The sequence below is a fragment of the Channa argus genome, chromosome 2, assembly GCF_033026475.1.
Source record: "Channa argus isolate prfri chromosome 2, Channa argus male v1.0, whole genome shotgun sequence".
NCBI lineage: Eukaryota > Metazoa > Chordata > Actinopteri > Anabantiformes > Channidae > Channa > Channa argus.
The window spans coordinates 7,239,291-7,256,230 of NC_090198.1; the positions used below are offsets into that span (position 1 = coordinate 7,239,291).

Here is a 16,940-nt window from a genome sequence, read left to right on the forward strand (position 1 = left end):
GGCGCAGCAGAAAACCCAGTGTTGTACTCTGGTCGACTGTCAGCACTGATGGCTTCCCTGAAACCTTTGGATTATGACTAAAAAGCACTCAGCTGGTCAGGCTCACAGCAAGGGATTTATGGGGCTCTGCCTTGGGGAAGGTGCCAAAAACACACAGTCATCTTCAATTCCTTCCCCTTGACTACCTTCATGTCTTTATTTTCTGGAGAGAAGTGACTGAAAGCCAATGTTATTTGAAGCCATTAAACAAAGTTACCTGGCACCCAACTCCACCCAGACGTAGTGGGGAGCAGTTTTCCATTATGGACGCTGGTGTTTTCAAATGCAGCACACAAAAACATGTGAGGAATGTATTTACTACTATCATGCACTGTTCTGTTGCTTGCCAGTGGAAAAGCAGACGGGGTAACAAGGCCGGAAGAGAGGCTGAAAAGGTTTCTTGCAGTCATGTGAAGAAAAATACTCCCGGGTGTCTTTATTGGTGTTTTAATCAACTCTAGCATTTTATCGATTTCTGCAAGAGGCATTTCATAAAGCAGCAGGCCAGAACGGGTTGGCAGTGTGTACCTTTAGCTGAACAAGCAGCAAACTTTTCTCCCCGGGAACCCTGAGCCATAGTTTGCCATCAGAAAACTACACCACTGATTGTCTCCCCACCATTTATCTCCTGGATTAAAGGTGGTTTCGTATTGCATTTGCGCTGCGGTCCAAATTTCATCTCAATAATTAACAAGCACATATGAATTCTGGCTAAAAGGTGCAAGTCTACATGTGGCAATGCTGTCAGCCCAGTAGTGGTGCTTTTTCTACGTGTCTCATTAGATTAATGACAATTTTATTTAAATTACCCAGTCTATATTAACATCTCCACCTCTATCTGTAGAAAAAATCTGAATCGTGGCTTAAAGGCTTTGTTCTCCTGTGTCTTAGAACGTGATTCATATCTTTTCTGCAGTCAGCAGCACAGACGGATGAGTGTGAACAATATTGTCCAGCATTAATTACACTGACACACTATGATTATTACAGGGACCCCCGTATTTCCCATTTAGTAATGTCTTTACCTGACTTAACCAAATCTAACAGCTCAGTGAGCTCAGGTGTAAAGGGCAGTGGCCTTTGTGCCGGCTCCAACCTTTTTCACATGATCTCCTTTTTCATTTATCTTACCACCTTGCCTATCAACTAATACAGAGATAGCACGAAAAGCCTTTTAGAGATTAAAATCAGCCAAACAATGCTGCTGCACAGAGACTAATTTGTTGGTGTTATTATACTGATAGCAGGATCCATAAAAAAGATAGTGAAAAAGCAGGTTTAAGCCTTATTAAAAGTAATCATTCCTCGTCATTCACAGCTGTAGCCGGGATGAACCTAACAGATATTATGGGCTGTTATTAATGTTATAACTCAACATAAGGCCTTTGTTTACAGAGTAGTTATTGGACTGAAGATAAATGTATCTGTTTCAAATATCGAATGATTCAGGTAGCAATTCTTTCCTAAATGAAAAGGTTGTTTATGGTTTTTGAATGGCTTGTTGTTGCTTCACTAATTTTGCTTCTGGTTGTCGAGCAAATCCAGACTATAGAGTAAAGTAACCAAGATGTAAAGAAGATTAAATAATGCCTTTGGCATCTGTATGATGATAGAGATTAATTGTTTAAAATAGCTTCCAAGAGGCACTTTTATTTAATGGCCCTCCATGTTTTTTTGTTTTTTCCCTTTGGACTGCACACCTATTGGAAAGGTTTGTCCAGTACAAACAGTACAGAAAACCACAAATTTAGAGCTGCTATTTTATTTTATAGATTTGACAAACCGATGGACTCATTAAAACAGCTCAGGGTTATGCGGGCTACCTTTCCTGTAGGGTACTTTGATAATAGTTCCAGTTGCATGCTATTTAACCTGGTTGGACGTGGAAGCGGAATAAACAGGTTTAAAAGCAGATGAGAGGAATTGCTGCTGTGAGATTAGCACGACACATGCACACATCTACCACAACCAGAGGATTTCTCTGAGATTAAACAATCGACTATTTTTATCCCTCTTCCCCAGAGCCAACCTTACCTGTGCTTGATGCCGATTTAGGGCGAATAATGCTCTCGATTATAATGAGGTAGTGGCTGTTTGAAGTTTCTCCTTTGCTGTTGTGATTAAATGAATTGCATAAGGTGGAATTCCCTCCACCATTTTGAGTTTTCAGTGATTGAACTGCCTATAAAGAGAGATTTAAGCACATCCATTCGAAAACCTTTATCTATAAATGTATACACGTTATAATGCCTCAGTACATTCCAATTTGGATTTGATCCTTTTTCATTAATCACTCATGGTTTGTCTACGTGCTTGTTGTTGGATTGTTAGATTGGAAAGGACATTTCAAAATAAAATGTTACCAGAGGCATGTAATTAATGTCGATAAGTCCCAAATTTACTGCCACTTTTCCAGAGGGAAAGCACATCTAAGGATTCCCCCGAAACGTGACCTCATTGATTTGAAGCTATTATTGAGGCAGTTATTGATTCTGCTTCTGCATTACATTGCACAATAACGTTAAATTGTTCCAAAATCATTTGGATTTTATAAAAACATAAATGGACATTGTAAATACCTAATCCTCCCCTGTAAGTTAAAAAGTAATTTGGAGAAACCTGTGGAGAAGAGAGGTTTTTATTGCTTATGCTAAGTATATTACAATTAGCACAGATAATTAGACGCATGTTTTCTGTATTGTATTTTATTTATTATTTTTTTTGTCACATGTAGCTTTTCCGATATAATGGAAAGAGCCTATCACCATAAGTTCAATTATTGTATTTGAGATTTTGGATTTGGTAATTAATAAAAAAAAACAAAGAAACAAAAAATGTTAAATGCACAGAAAATGTCCAACTACCTCAAGACAACTAACAGCCAGAGCTAAATATAATCAATAAAAAAAACAATGTGAGATAATAAATCATGCAAACTTTGTGAATGCAGTAAACACAACTTGTTAGCAAAATGTTCTTGCTGCAGACATGCAGGCAAAACGCAAACTGACTATTATACAAACATACAAAGGAAGTAGTCTGACCACCACAGGTAATGTCGAAATATGCCCAATTCCCTTAAATCCATCTCAGGCAGGGGGTTAAGTAGCCTTGGATATTGAAATATGCATTTTCAGCCTGTGACAGAGGCCATTGTTGCTCTGGGTGAATATGCATATCAACATACATTCAGTACTTTATTACTATGTGCATTCGGGCAGGATCCATGCAGTGGGTTTCAGCTGTAGGGGGGACGGATCGGTGGACCATGAGATGAACAGTTACACTGAGTGGGATGAAAGGCATGAAATAAGTCCTGAGCATTTTCAGGCAGCGACATGCAGAAAGCTGGAGTCACAAAGACCCAAGCAGACATTATTAGTAACTTAAAGCTGTATTTTTCACCACGGAGTTAACTCTGGATTTGTCACCTTTCAGCAGAAGGGGCTGTACTAAATTTGAACTCAACAAACGAGGAGCTTTTTTTTTTTTTAGGGAACACCTTTGTGATAAGGAGAATTTGCTTTGATGTTTTAGGCACTGGATCACCATAGTACATACAGAAACTGCAGAAAAGTACAAGGCAAAACATTTCATCTTTAAAACCGTGTGCTCGCGTTCACTCGGTTTTCTTGGATCCAGGTTTTCCAGGTAAAGTGGATCCTTTTCAGGGTGTTTGGATGAGTGAGAACTTGAATGAGGACTTGACAGCAGGCTGAATGATTATTTGATTGCATCAGCCTGTAATAAAGAGAAGCCAGATGAATGTGTATTTTTATAAAACAGGTTTGAATTAGTTACCTTTTATGTAATACGGGAAAACAGTGTTTTCTCAGTTGTACACACTGCACTGCTAGTTTTCCGTTGGAGACAGGAGACGGCCCGGATCAAACTGCCTTTTTATTTTGAACACATTATTTCATAACCCGCGTGTGGCTGCTGTACAAGAAAATTTCCTACTCTAAAATGTCAGCTTTTCGGGACTGAAGAAAAACAGCTTTCGTTTAAGATTGACACCTCTGATATTTTAAAATCTTAATTTTGAAAGGTGTGTTTTTGCCGCTTAGTCGTCCACATTACTCATAACACGAAGGGCTTTTAGACATTTATAGAAAATAAAGTCTCCACGTCTCTCAAAGTGGCAAAATGCTGTGCAAATGAAGGAAGAAAGAAGCCATTATTTTCTACTGCTGCAACAAATATTTGCAGTTTCCCCTCAGCGGCACAGATGACGACTAGACTTCACGACGTCCACTCTGCTGATCTGTTGCGACACCCTGCTCAGTGGCTGTCTGGTTCTCCTCTGCGTGGTCTTGAATGTCAATCTGCAGAGCTCCCCCACACTCAGACAGTAGCTACCAGTGATGCTGCACTAATTAGCCAACCCTCTCGAGTAGCCGAGCCCTCCCAATGGCATCTGTGCCAAACAGAATTATTAAAGAAGAAGGGAGGAGGAGTGGCACCTCCTTTGCAGAGGAGCAAACACCCAGGTTCACTTCAGCATTCACTCCGTCGCCCTCTGGCTGCAGAGCCAACACTGCCATCAATATTAACACCCAGATACATCCTTCATCGTAATGCATATTTTTTACCCCAACCTAATGAAAATTTCATGTGAGTCTCATAATTATAATTCCTTATTCAAATGAGGGCTGTCTAAGAAACAACAATGATTTGTGGCTCCATGACTAAAACGCCGTTGTCTGGATGCTGATGCTGCATTGGTTTTACAGTTTAGTCAAAGTTGTAAAGGTCGTGTGTGTGTGCGTTTTAGAAGGTGGTATGAAGTTTGTCCTCTCAGTCATGGAACCATCGCTGCCTACCTTAGAAATGGATTCATTTTCTACACCGCTAATTTTTTAATTTAATAATCATTGGCCCCCATCTCCACAGCGCTTGGCCTTCCTCACCTCCTGTCTTTTGGCATTCCGTCAGCTTTGATGGCTTATTTGCTGATTTGTTTATATATTTATTAATTCATTTACCCCCACCCCACACCCCCATCCCCCAACCCAATCCAATTTTAGCTGACATTTCTTGTCAAGATGCGAAGGATGACCTTTGAAAAGAGAACACTTCCTGCCAGAGATGTAAAGGGGGTCTCAGCCTCTGCTCAGAAACTCCCCTCCTCTCCTCTCCTCTCCTCTCCCGTCCTCTCACACATTCATTTGTGTCACCTGATTAAAAAGCTCGTGTGAATAAATGTGTAATAATACTTTATTGGCAATATTTTGGCTCCCAAAAATGTATATTAGCCAAATTTATAAACCGAAATTTCCGAATCATAAGGAACTGGCATGATTGTTAATATTATTGGACTTAATTATTGGACTATTTTGGATTTCTTGCTGAGAGTTGGGTGAGAAAGTTGACAGCACCTCCATTTCTGTTTGGTTCATTTATAACTTGTCAGGCTTACTGTTTAGCATAAAGGCTGTAAACAGTGAAAAGCAGCTTGACTTACTTTTAGAACTCTCACAGTGTCCACTAAGTAGGATTTCTAAAGCTTAATTATTAACATTATATTGTATTGTTAGGACAAAAATTGAGGCATAAAAGAAGGAGTGGGACTTTTACCCATGCAAAGCTAAGCCAAAGGCTGACATTATGTTGCCAAACAGACTTAAAGGAGACATATTTTTATTTATTTATTTCATTTTTGTGTCTAACTCATGAAAGGAAATATATTAATACGTCTGTATATATAATATATATATTTTATTTGCACAAAGCTCGCTATATAAGCATACGTAGTGTAGCAAAAGAGACACTGGAGAAAAGCACAAGTCATTAATTAAATTAACCAGGATTCACATGTGCAACGTGTTTAATGGTTTTCAGCTGAACTTTCAAATTGTAGTACTTTTTGTAGTTTTACGATCAGTGGTATTCAAGGCTAGCTTTGCAAACCTGCTTTTGGAATTCTGGTGGTGGTCCATAGTCCAGGGCCATTTGAGATGGCTCCTGTAGTCTTCAGTGTGGCTCTAGGGACCTATCAAGGTTTCCAGTTTTTAAAAAAAGAATCACTTAAGTCTTTTGAAGGATTTTGTGTAACATGAAATCAATCTTTTAATACGAAACATAAAATCAACAACAACTTTTGAGGGTTTTTGATCAGGGGGGGTTCAATTTGAATCTTGGACTCAATGTTGGACATTTTTACAAACTGTTTGGAGTTCTGCAGTGTAATAAATGTATGTTTGGAGATCTTTAGTTTTAACATGTGTCTATTTTAACGTCTGTCATTTGAAGTAATGGAGATCTGTGGTCTAAGATTATGTCTATTTTAGGGGTGTGTGATTTGACGCAAGTGTTGAGCGGCCCTGCTCCACATCCCCTAATGAGCTGCTGTTTGCACGCCCACCATCTCACACGCTCTCTCTCTTCCTGTAATGTATTCTTTCAGTGTATCATCTAGTCCCTGTGGGACCACAGGTTTTCTTTGGGAGGTGAAATTTCATGCAGCATCTTTACATATTCTCACACACACCCCCTGCTTTCAGAGCACCAGTGTATTCACACTAGCACATAGTGTGTATGAGTGAATTCATACAAACGTACCCTGAGTGTGTGTATATCTGTGTGCTTCTGTAGGTGTGGATGTGTTATTGTATGTGTGACATCAGAGGTAACAAGAAAGACTTGCAACATCCTTAGCTCTGTGTTGCTATGGTGATGGTTATAGGACTAATAGGTCCTCCATTCAAATTAATTTACTGTGTGTTATAATTAAATTACACAAAAGGCAATTTGAAAAAAAAATATCTATAATTAGAATAATGCAACTTGTACATTTTCTTATACAAATTTTTATATTACTATATGTTGTTGCATGCTAACTCCTAACAGGTTATTATTAATGCCATGATATTTGCATTGTACTTGTACAATTTTTGTAAACATTGTACATATTTTCCACTTATTAAGACCCTTTTTAGTCACACTTTAGTAATGCCACACAATGTAATAAAAACTTCTCTTGTAAAAGTACATGCAGTTTTTTTATGATGTTTGGCCTCTAAAATGATTGGAATGGCAAAGCTAAAACAGGTCAACTGAAGAAAACAGAAACAGCTGATGACAGAAACATTACTAATGTCCACCATTTAACAAAGATCTCATGAGCTGAAATACAGAGGCCATACTACAAGATGTAAACTGCTTATCAGCAGAAAAGTGCAGAGATGGTCCACAAATGTTCAGAAGCAAAGTTTTATGAACTGATGAGACAAAGATTAACTTCCAAGTCATGAAAAAAGCCAAACTGTGGAGGAAGAAAGGATCTAGTCGCTATCCATGTCATGGCTACATGGTTACTGGTGGAACAGGCCCTGATCTTTATTGATGATATAACTCATGATGGCAGAAGCAGAATGAGCTTGGAGCTGTACAGAAATATTAATGCATCAAAATTCATTGCGAGAAACTTCATCTAGCAAGACAAAGATCTCTGCAAACGTAACAAAAGACTTCATGAGGGTAGTAGAGTGGCAGGCGAACCCCCCCCAAACAAGCAAGTGAAGGAGGCTGCGGTAAAAACCTAGAAAATCTACATACAGCTGTCTAGGATCTTTTTGCACTGTAGGTCTGCTGCAGCATATCCTGTGCCATTTCAATTAGTATGGCTGGGTAGATGACACCTTGCTGCCCTTACAGACGCTGTGAACTGTGATATTAGTTGTTGTGTTCATAGTGGCAATAGTGTGAAAAGTGCGCGAGTCATTAAGCAAGCGTATACATCAAAGAAAGCAGCAGATCAGACATCGCTTCTCCTTTATTTTTCTCCCCTGATGTAACCCAGTTCGTTGATGCTGCTTGGATTGATAATGGGATTTGATGCTGTACTTTATGAAAAATTGCCATGTTAATGCTCTCAAAGAGATGTTGTATTTCATAATAAGTGTATAGACAAATGCCTAATGTTCATATTTAAACTGATTCAAGGCTCTGGTCAAATCACTTGCGAGGCTCTTGCTGTTTGATATTGAATTTAGTGGCTTCCTGAGCCGTAGGGGTTCCCTAAGTCAATTGAATTATTTGACTTGAAAGCGGTCAACTTTCTTTTATTGAGTTAGTTGAGCCCTAAAGCTACACTTAACCAGCTCTGTTTCCCTTTCTTTGTCAATACTACTTTGCCTTATTTTTAACCATTAACGCAGGCCTGTATATTCACGGGGCTCCATTTTTTTATTTTTTTTATTTCAGTTAAATTTACTCAAGTTTATCTTACTTATAAGCATATGTAAAGACAGAAGCAGAAGGAATTAATGTGTGCTTGGAACAAAAACAAAATATAAAGAGGCTGAAAAATTAATCTTACCTCAAAAGGAATAGAAAATCTATCAAACTGAGTGTTTTGATAATTGTGTTTCTGAAAACAAAGGCCTGGAGATGAAAAAACGGTTCAAAAACAGAACAGTCATGTCATTAAGCAACATACATAAAATAATTCATACACCATACTGTAATTGAATGTAACTTTCTCTGTTTTTCCTCTGCAGAAACTTGTCAAAGAATCCCCTCACCACTCTGTCATGGCAGCTTTTCCAGCATCTCCAGATCTCCGAGCTGTAAGTCTTCTCCTGTCGTCTGATCTCTCTCATTGGCTCTTGTTTGTATTTTATTAGAGCAATTTATCATCCCTCCCTGCACACGATCTACCTCAGTAAAACTGTTTTAACTCCATGTCATTATTGATATAATTCCTGTCTTTGTTTTACAAAAACTCATAATTTGTCACAGTACATTTCATAGACCGAACCTACAGGTGGTTAGCAGTTGGCACTTTGAACTTATAAGTCATTTGGTGACTTAATTAACACACACAAAGGAAATGTAATGGCCTGGTTGGAGGAGAGAGTCTGACCCCGTTTTCTTGTTTGTTATGAATATTTTAGCAATCATTGTGTTTATGAAATGAGTTTGCTTTTTCACCACCGGGGAGAACATTGTGATGTCGACCCGCTTGTAATTTACACATCATTACATCTGTCAGCACTGTCCATCATTTGAGCCTTCGCTTTGCTCTGAACACTGGCACTGCTTCCTATTCCTTCTGCTTTTTTAAAGCCGAGGTAAAACAGGATGTGATACACGACTATTTCAAGCAGGCCTCCTTATTGTGCTATTTTCAGAGGTAGAAGCAGGGCAGGTCCTCTGAGAGCACAGCACAATGCCGATCTGGGGTAGTCCTGCTGCTGTGCGCTTAAGGAGGCAGAGCAGAGGGAAAGCCCTGCTTACATTCATACTATAGTTTTGCATTTTGGGGCTTTGAGCTTGTGCTGTCATTCTGAACAAGACTTATCCCTTATACTCTCAGGACGCAGCAATAATACAGAACGCTCATTCTTATCCATCCTGTGTGGGAAGTAATTCACACCAGACCCCATAACAGTGCTACACAAGTGTCATCTCACTGTGGTCCCTCATCACAGGCAGATGGGTCTGTGAATCCCTCATTGTGCCTGTTATTGGGCTGCGAATTTCATTCTTCACTGGATTGTAAAAGTTGTGTACTTTTCTTGTCTTACCAGCTGTCCAAGTGGGCTTTTGTATTAGCTCCTTTGGCATTTAGCTACCTCTTTTGCTGCTGCTGCTGCTTTATCTGAGCTTCAAAAAACTATATTTTTACAGGTTCACATATACATATAAACGTCATATCCTGTTTAGGGTCATGGGGGCCTGGAGCCTATACTGAAAAGATCAAACCGCCGACAACACGTACAGACTGTTGAACAACTTTTTTGACCAACACCTTTCGCCTACAGCCTCAGTCAGCGTCTTTCAAAAGCACAGAGTAAAATAACATTAAAATAGAATTGGGTGTGGAAAGAAAAATTCAATATAGGAGTCAATAGTGTTAAAATAAACTAAAATGTAAAAATGCAAATTCATAAGTATAAAATTAACAAAAAATTTAAATAAGATTAAAATAATGATTAAAATAATGAATAGCTAATGCTTCCTATAAAAATTAATAGAAACATCATTCCCGCTGGAAATAGAGTCTTGAGAGATAAAAAATGCCCAAATTGCTCTCTTTTTTCTAAAACAATTAATATTGCCACCTCTCACTCTGGGTTTGATTACCTTTATCTCTATGAAGAATTACAAATTATGACATGCGGTGTTTAAACTCCTCCAGCTGTCATAGGGCATGAGGCTGGGTACATTCTGTCTCAGGGCCAACACAGAGAGACAGACACATCTACGAACACTTTACAATCACCAGTTAACCTAACATGCATGTCCTTGGACTGTGGGAGGAAACTGGAGTACCTGGAAGAAACATGCAAACTCCTCACACAAAGGCTACAACTTTGAGGCATCATGTATATTAAATTTCAGTCTCTATTTTGTCTATAAATACACTGAAGAGTAAAGTTTTAGAGCTCAACAGCTTCTAGACACAGTATGTCGCATGCAACAAACTAAAATAACTCACAGATCCTCTTGTTTTAACCCAAATCACCATTACAGCTCGCAGAGCACGATTTGCTCTGATGTGCAATCCTATTTCTACTTAAGCAACCATTTTAGATGCGTACAAATGGTGTCTTTGTGTTTCTACATAAAAAGCAGGGCCAGGGTGATGCCTGTGTTTCCTAGTGAATGCTGATGAGAAGTGAGGGTTTATGTCTATTGCATTTGGTGTGTTTGGTTAAGAGGTGTCAGTTGGAGTGGCGTGGCGGCACAGACGTGGGCCGAGGCGTTATGCGCGAAGGAAGCCATGTGGAATCAGGCCTTGCTAATAGGAAATGAGTCACTCTATCATGGGCCGGGTCTGCGATGTGGCCCTGACATCATTACTCCCTTGACTGTGTGTACACATTTACCCAAAACATATTAGCTTGGTAAGTGCCAATCTTTCAATCATATCAAATGGAGGGCGTTCACTGGGTGGCTATTGCCTCTAATTATTAGAGTAATACACAATGCAGTATCAGTAATAAGTGCCCACCCGTGCTGCTAAACCACAAAGATATTATGTAAATAGGGGAAGATCAAGCGGCTGAAATAATTTCCGTTTTATGTGACTAAAGGGGAGCATGGCCCTTTGCCATGATGCTGTCACTACACCAGGTTATCTCAGTCACTCTAGGCACTGTTATTGAAATTGTGCTTCACTTTTTAACAATGAAAGCATAGCAATTTCAGTGCAGCAACACGTTGGTGACAGTCACCTGCAGTGAAAAGAAAAGATACAAATGATTTTTTTTAAGCCTTTATGCGTCAGAATCATTAGAATAACTAGGCTCTCATTGATTACTTTATTGTACAAATTATTCAAGTGTATTGTTTCATTACACACGTAGTTGAAGAGTCACTCTAATCACTTTCACACGTTTTTGTAAAAATAAATTGAAAATAATGGCAGAAGTGGTGCACACATTTTGCCACGCACAAATAAGAGTTCTAAAAAAAGTGTATTTGTATCTGTTCATATAAAAACGCCGATGAAAAGGTAATATCCTGCATGCAAACTTGTCACCTCGTTAGGTTTATTTGCTCCTTGTAGCAAATCGAAGAAGCAACTGGTTTCGACACAACTACTTCAACAAAGTGAGTAAATGTGTCTTTTACAACCATCAGCTAGGCAACAACAGCAATAGCTGTTAATGTGTTCATGGGCAAAATACATATTAATCACATTTTGATGCCTTATGCTGCATTTGGTACCCAGTATATTTATTTTTACTATGCATAATGAGCATCTTTGAATTTCAGCCTCTAAGACATTTTTATGCCAATCTAATTTCATTTTCAGCTTGTACTGTAGCTGTACGATGGAAACGAAGCTGCCACTTCAAACTCTCTTCTGAACTTACAGATTTTTTTTTGTTCATAATTTTAGTAACTTTTAGAAGCTGAACAGTGAACGTGAAGAGGACTGAAAGGGATTTACAGACACTATTTGACGACACCGATGCCACAAAAAATAAAGTGTGCACTGTAAAATAATTTTAAGTTTCTTCAACTTGAAAACAAAAGATCACCTATTTAATCAAAATTTGATTTAACTGAACTTATGTTTTGTAATTTGATCAAAGTCATTGTTGTGCATAAGTAAAACTAACTTAGTTAACTTAAGAAACAAAGTTCATCCATCCATGCATTATCAGTAACTACATAACCTGCGTGGGGTTGCGGGGGGGCTGGAGCCCATCCTACATTGGGTAGGATGCAGGGTACACCCTGCACAGGTTGCCAGTCTATCTCAGGCCATTACAGAGACATCTACAGACAGACAACCATTCTCACCTACGTGCAATTTAGAGTCACAAATTAACGTAACATGCATGTTTTTAGACTGTGGGAAGAAACTGGAGTACAGTGGAAACCCACAGGACTCCACACATTAAGGCCACAGAAGGCTGTGAGGTTTACAGCATCAGGCAAAAGACATTGTTCTTTTTACATTTTGTGGCTTAAAGAATCAGTTCTTCATGCTGACACAACACATTTCCAGCTGCAGCTGCTGAAGACATTAGGTACTAAAAATCAATACAAGGAGAACATCCTAGTCTGCACCCAGTTTTTGTTTTAAAGGGTAGGTACTCAACGCTAACCTTTATCATGGTTACCATCGTTTTTATTAGTATGAAAAATGGTAATGCAATTAAGAAAATGTAACAGTCTCTGGAAAGTTTTTACATTCTGACCATGGATGCTGGGAAGCCTGCCAGTTTTGTTGCATTAAAATGTAATTTACTGAGTTGAGTGAGAACCTCCACCAGTTTATTAATTCCTTAACTTAAACAGAACTTATATTTACACTAACTCAACTTGGATCCGCACCAGTTTGGACCTATTATTGATTAATTAATGTGCTAATAAAATCCCCATGTAGTTTAATTAAAGCAGTCTGGAATTAATGCTACATTTCCTGCTTGGAAAAGCTACAGATAATTAGTTTATCACATTTAAAAAAAAAAAAAAAAGAGGTGTGGAACTCTTAAAAAATTAATTATTCTACAGCGTGAGAATCAAGCAGACACAAACACCATGGAAAGAAATCAATGTCATAAAAATTTGAATTACTCCATCATGTCATTTGGTGGCGTTACCGGTGAGAGAACACACATTGTTGTGATGTGCCAACACCCCATGGTGCTTTTAACATGGTCAACGTGGAAACTTTGACCATTCTGCATCTAGGCTGCTATGCTCTGTGTGCTCTCACACGTGGTGATCAAGCCACCAGACAGCATGATGGAGCAATTCAAATGATTGTATTATGGCAGTGCTTTGCATCCTGTTGTGGCTAATTGGTGTAAATCAACAACTAATTCTAGGGAGTGAGATGCTGCACCAAGTTAGTTTAAGTAGCTTGAGTTCTCATTCACAAGTGGGGGCCAAAAACAAGGGTTGAGATTGGCAGATGGATTGGAATGTCGTCAGTATTAATATGGACATTTTACTGAACCACTGTGGTGCAGACAGAGCTGAATCAGAAGGCAAAAGTCTAAATTTCCCAGTTAGGCCACGTTTTAATGCTTCGCTATGGTCATGAGCTTTGTGTTGTGAACGTAAGTCAAAATCAGTCAAAAAGGGTTTCCACTGCAATACGGATGAGCTCACTGTTGGCTGTAGAGTACAGAGTTTGGCCATCCAAAGGGAGCTTGGGAGCGGTAGAACCGCTGCTCCTTCATTTCTTAAAGAGCTATCTGAGGTGGTTTGGAAATGCCCTAGGCGTCTCCTTTGTAAGCCTTCTCAAGGGTAGGAAACCTTAAGGTCAACCCAGAACACGCTGAAAATATTAGATATGTCATCTGGGCTAGGAACTCCTTGGAATCCAGCCGGAGGTACTGGACGATGTTGCTGGGAACAGGGACATTTGGACTAGGTTGCAGAATCTGCTCCCTCAGTGTCCCGAATCTGTGTCAGTGGAAAATAATAAATGATTTTGTGAAATTCTCATAAGTCCCTTTCATACTTACTTTCTTGCACTGTATTAAAATTAAACATGGATACAGCAGGAAACCTTGATGATAAGGCAATAGTTGTAAGTGAAGAGGCAAAAGTAGTTTCTATCAGTTAATGTATATCAAGTGTGATTTTTCCCTTATCAGACACTTCTTATCAAGCCTGGTGAAGTGTAACTGCAAAACACTTTCTGCTGGTTTGTTGCACAGATATTTCACACTCCTGCAATATCTTAATATCAGTAACAATAACAATACTATCAGTGAAATCTCAATAATCTCAAGTCTTTTGTGGCTCCTGTGAAAAGGCCCCAACATCACGTCGAAGCTTTACAATCGCCGACTGCTGTGTGCTGCCTCTGGATGAGTCAGATAATCGGCTCTGCCTCTTTGTCTCACTGCCCTTTAGCCAAAGGACCAGAGCCACTGCAGTGTGGTGCACAGCGAAGCCAATCACGAGCCTGACACAAGCAGGAGGGCAAAGGGGGCGGCAAAATGTTAAAGCTGGTGCTGTGGCTCTCGGGTAGAGCTTATTGGGGAGGATCTGAAGCAGAGTTAGAGGCAGTCACCAATACAGGCGTCTTCGAGGAAGTTCATTCAGCCTGGTCCCAAAAAGAGGAAAATGCTCTCCTTCTTCAGCAACTAAAGCAACGTACCTGAGGGAATGTGCATTTCGAATCCCCTTATTCTGTTAGTGCTTCTTTACTCCCAGCTTTTTGGGAAGTAGGGCCAGACGCAAAGTCAAACATTTACGCCTCTCACTGCAAAATGGATTTTTCTTTGAATATGGATAAAATATAAATAGATCAAACCTCTAGTGTTCTGATATGATTGCTAGTGGATTAGAGTGAATTAAACATTACATTTCCAAAGGCTCTGTGACAGGTAAATTAGTAAATTTGAACCTTCATTTTATTAGGGCCCAATAGCACTCAGGGCGAACTCCTACTGTTCAAAAACATCAAAGACTGTCTTGCAAGACGAGAAGGGAAGTGTTAAAATGTTAAATGTGGCAGGAAAGACTGGATTGGGGCAACAGTAGCCTTCAAATTAACAAGGTCACCAGTCTAAAACCCATTATGTAAATCTACAGAATGTGGGGAAAATGAGAAGGAAAAGTGAGTTTATTAAGACTGATTCTGTGAAAGAAGTCGCATGTACAAATGCAAATACAATGCCCTCCCCTGATATACACAATGGCCAAATTATTAGGTACATCTATACAATCGAATGCAATGACAGAACTTCTACTTTTACAGCGGTATAATTTCTCAATTTTTAAGTTGAAACTGTCAGAAAGGTGATAATTCCACTAGATGTTTATTATTGAGGTCATATTTAAAGTACCCATCCTCATAAAATAACCCCCAAAAGTATCTGAGGAGTTCCTGCTGAAAACTGTGACTGAAGAATAAATTGCCCTAAGCTCCTGCTCACTTTGTCCGTGTTTCCTACATGGAGCCTTCCCTGACTTGACTCGGGTGTCCCCTCTCTTCTACATGATTGCAGTGCAGGTGGTGTTGTTGATAAGCCAAAAGTCAGGTCTGGCTACTCAGACAAATGATGCCGTAGTGGTTTTGAAAAATAAATAAATGAGGCAATGAGCAGGCAGTGAGAGAGCCTGCAGGGAGGCTGACTGGCCAAATGGCTGCAACTTTACAGAAAAGCAATGATGGGATAAACCTGTGATTTATTTATTCACAATGTGCCTCTTTATCCATGATGTAAACAGAAGACAGAGTGTGAGAATGATGGACCCGGTCCAACAACAACTAGTCGTGCGTTAATGATGCACACTTTGTACGGTGTGTTAAAACAACAGTTTAACAACTTTAGCAGTGTCAGGAGATAATGATTATGTCATAAAAGCTCTTGCTGACAAGAAGAATATAAACTTTTACTAATTTCCTCTTCATTTATACTTTTACTCATTTTTTCTGCATTTATTCCCCTTAAATGTTTGTCAACTACTGATATCCTTCAGTGCAATCTGCCGTAAAGTTAAAACCGAACATAATTTGATGTTACTGACAAGCAGGAGAGCAACAGTGCAGCTGTGATGTAGCAAGCATGCAGTAAAAAATGGAAGCAATCCTCGGCTACATCTGTTTGTTCAGCCTGTTGCCTATGAATAGATGTCCGACTGTCAATCAGCTGCTTTAAGACTCTCGAAGCCAGTGTAATGGCATGACAGCTAGATTATCTCTTTTCCACACCATAATAATAATGGCAGTGCTGGCCACAGTCTTTGATTGACAAGGGTGTATGGGAAGTGCAGTGCAGAAATACAACAGCAAGATGTGATTTGCATCAAAGAATGATTGGAAGAAAATAAAAACGTAGAGGGTTATGATTAAAAAGCAAACAATAAGTTATTGTTGCCAAGCCTGTCAAGTTTTCTATTCTAGCAAAACACACATTCAGTTTACAGTGACAAACTCAGGTATATGAATTTTCCTGTTAAATTGCTTCCTAATTTCAATCTGCATCCTAATCTTTCTAATGTTCCCGGTTGATATTTATTTAAGAACTTTAAAAATATATTTAAAAAAAAAGACGAAAAGGCTCTCATGTGTACATGATGGATACATACGTGACATAATGCTGAAAGATTAATGGCGCGCAAATACAGCACAATATCAGAACAAAATACATTTTGCACACGTGCGATCCATTCACAGTACCTGCCACAGAATTAACAGTCCTTGTCAGAGACCTACTTTAGTGACCTTACAGCATCAGAATGAAGCTACAGAAATTCAGACAGCTGTTCCTTTTTAATGTGCATAGGTTGATAATGCTGGTATTTGGGAGGTGAAGGCTGACAAATTCTTTATGTGTCAAAGATTGTCAACGCAAAGCTGAGCTCTAATTAGCTAGGTTTTCTGGTCGGGTCACCAGATGTCAGGTACACGAAAAAATTCCTACAGCTTCAGTGACCCACCATTAAAAGCCAGGGCCACTGTGGAGATGAGG

General features: G+C 39.2%; 1 protein-coding gene across 3 annotated transcripts in view; it reads left to right on the forward strand.

Annotated features, from left to right (window-relative positions):
- The window catches only part of ntrk3b (neurotrophic tyrosine kinase, receptor, type 3b), a 156,784-nt gene that overhangs the window by 55,481 nt on the left and 84,363 nt on the right, over window positions 1–16,940 (forward strand). For all 3 annotated transcript variants that reach the window (XM_067495062.1, XM_067495061.1, XM_067495063.1), the window contains exon 4: window positions 8,541–8,609. In XM_067495062.1, the coding sequence (XP_067351163.1) occupies window positions 8,541–8,609 (69 nt within the window). The remainder of the gene's footprint in view (window positions 1–8,540; window positions 8,610–16,940) is intronic.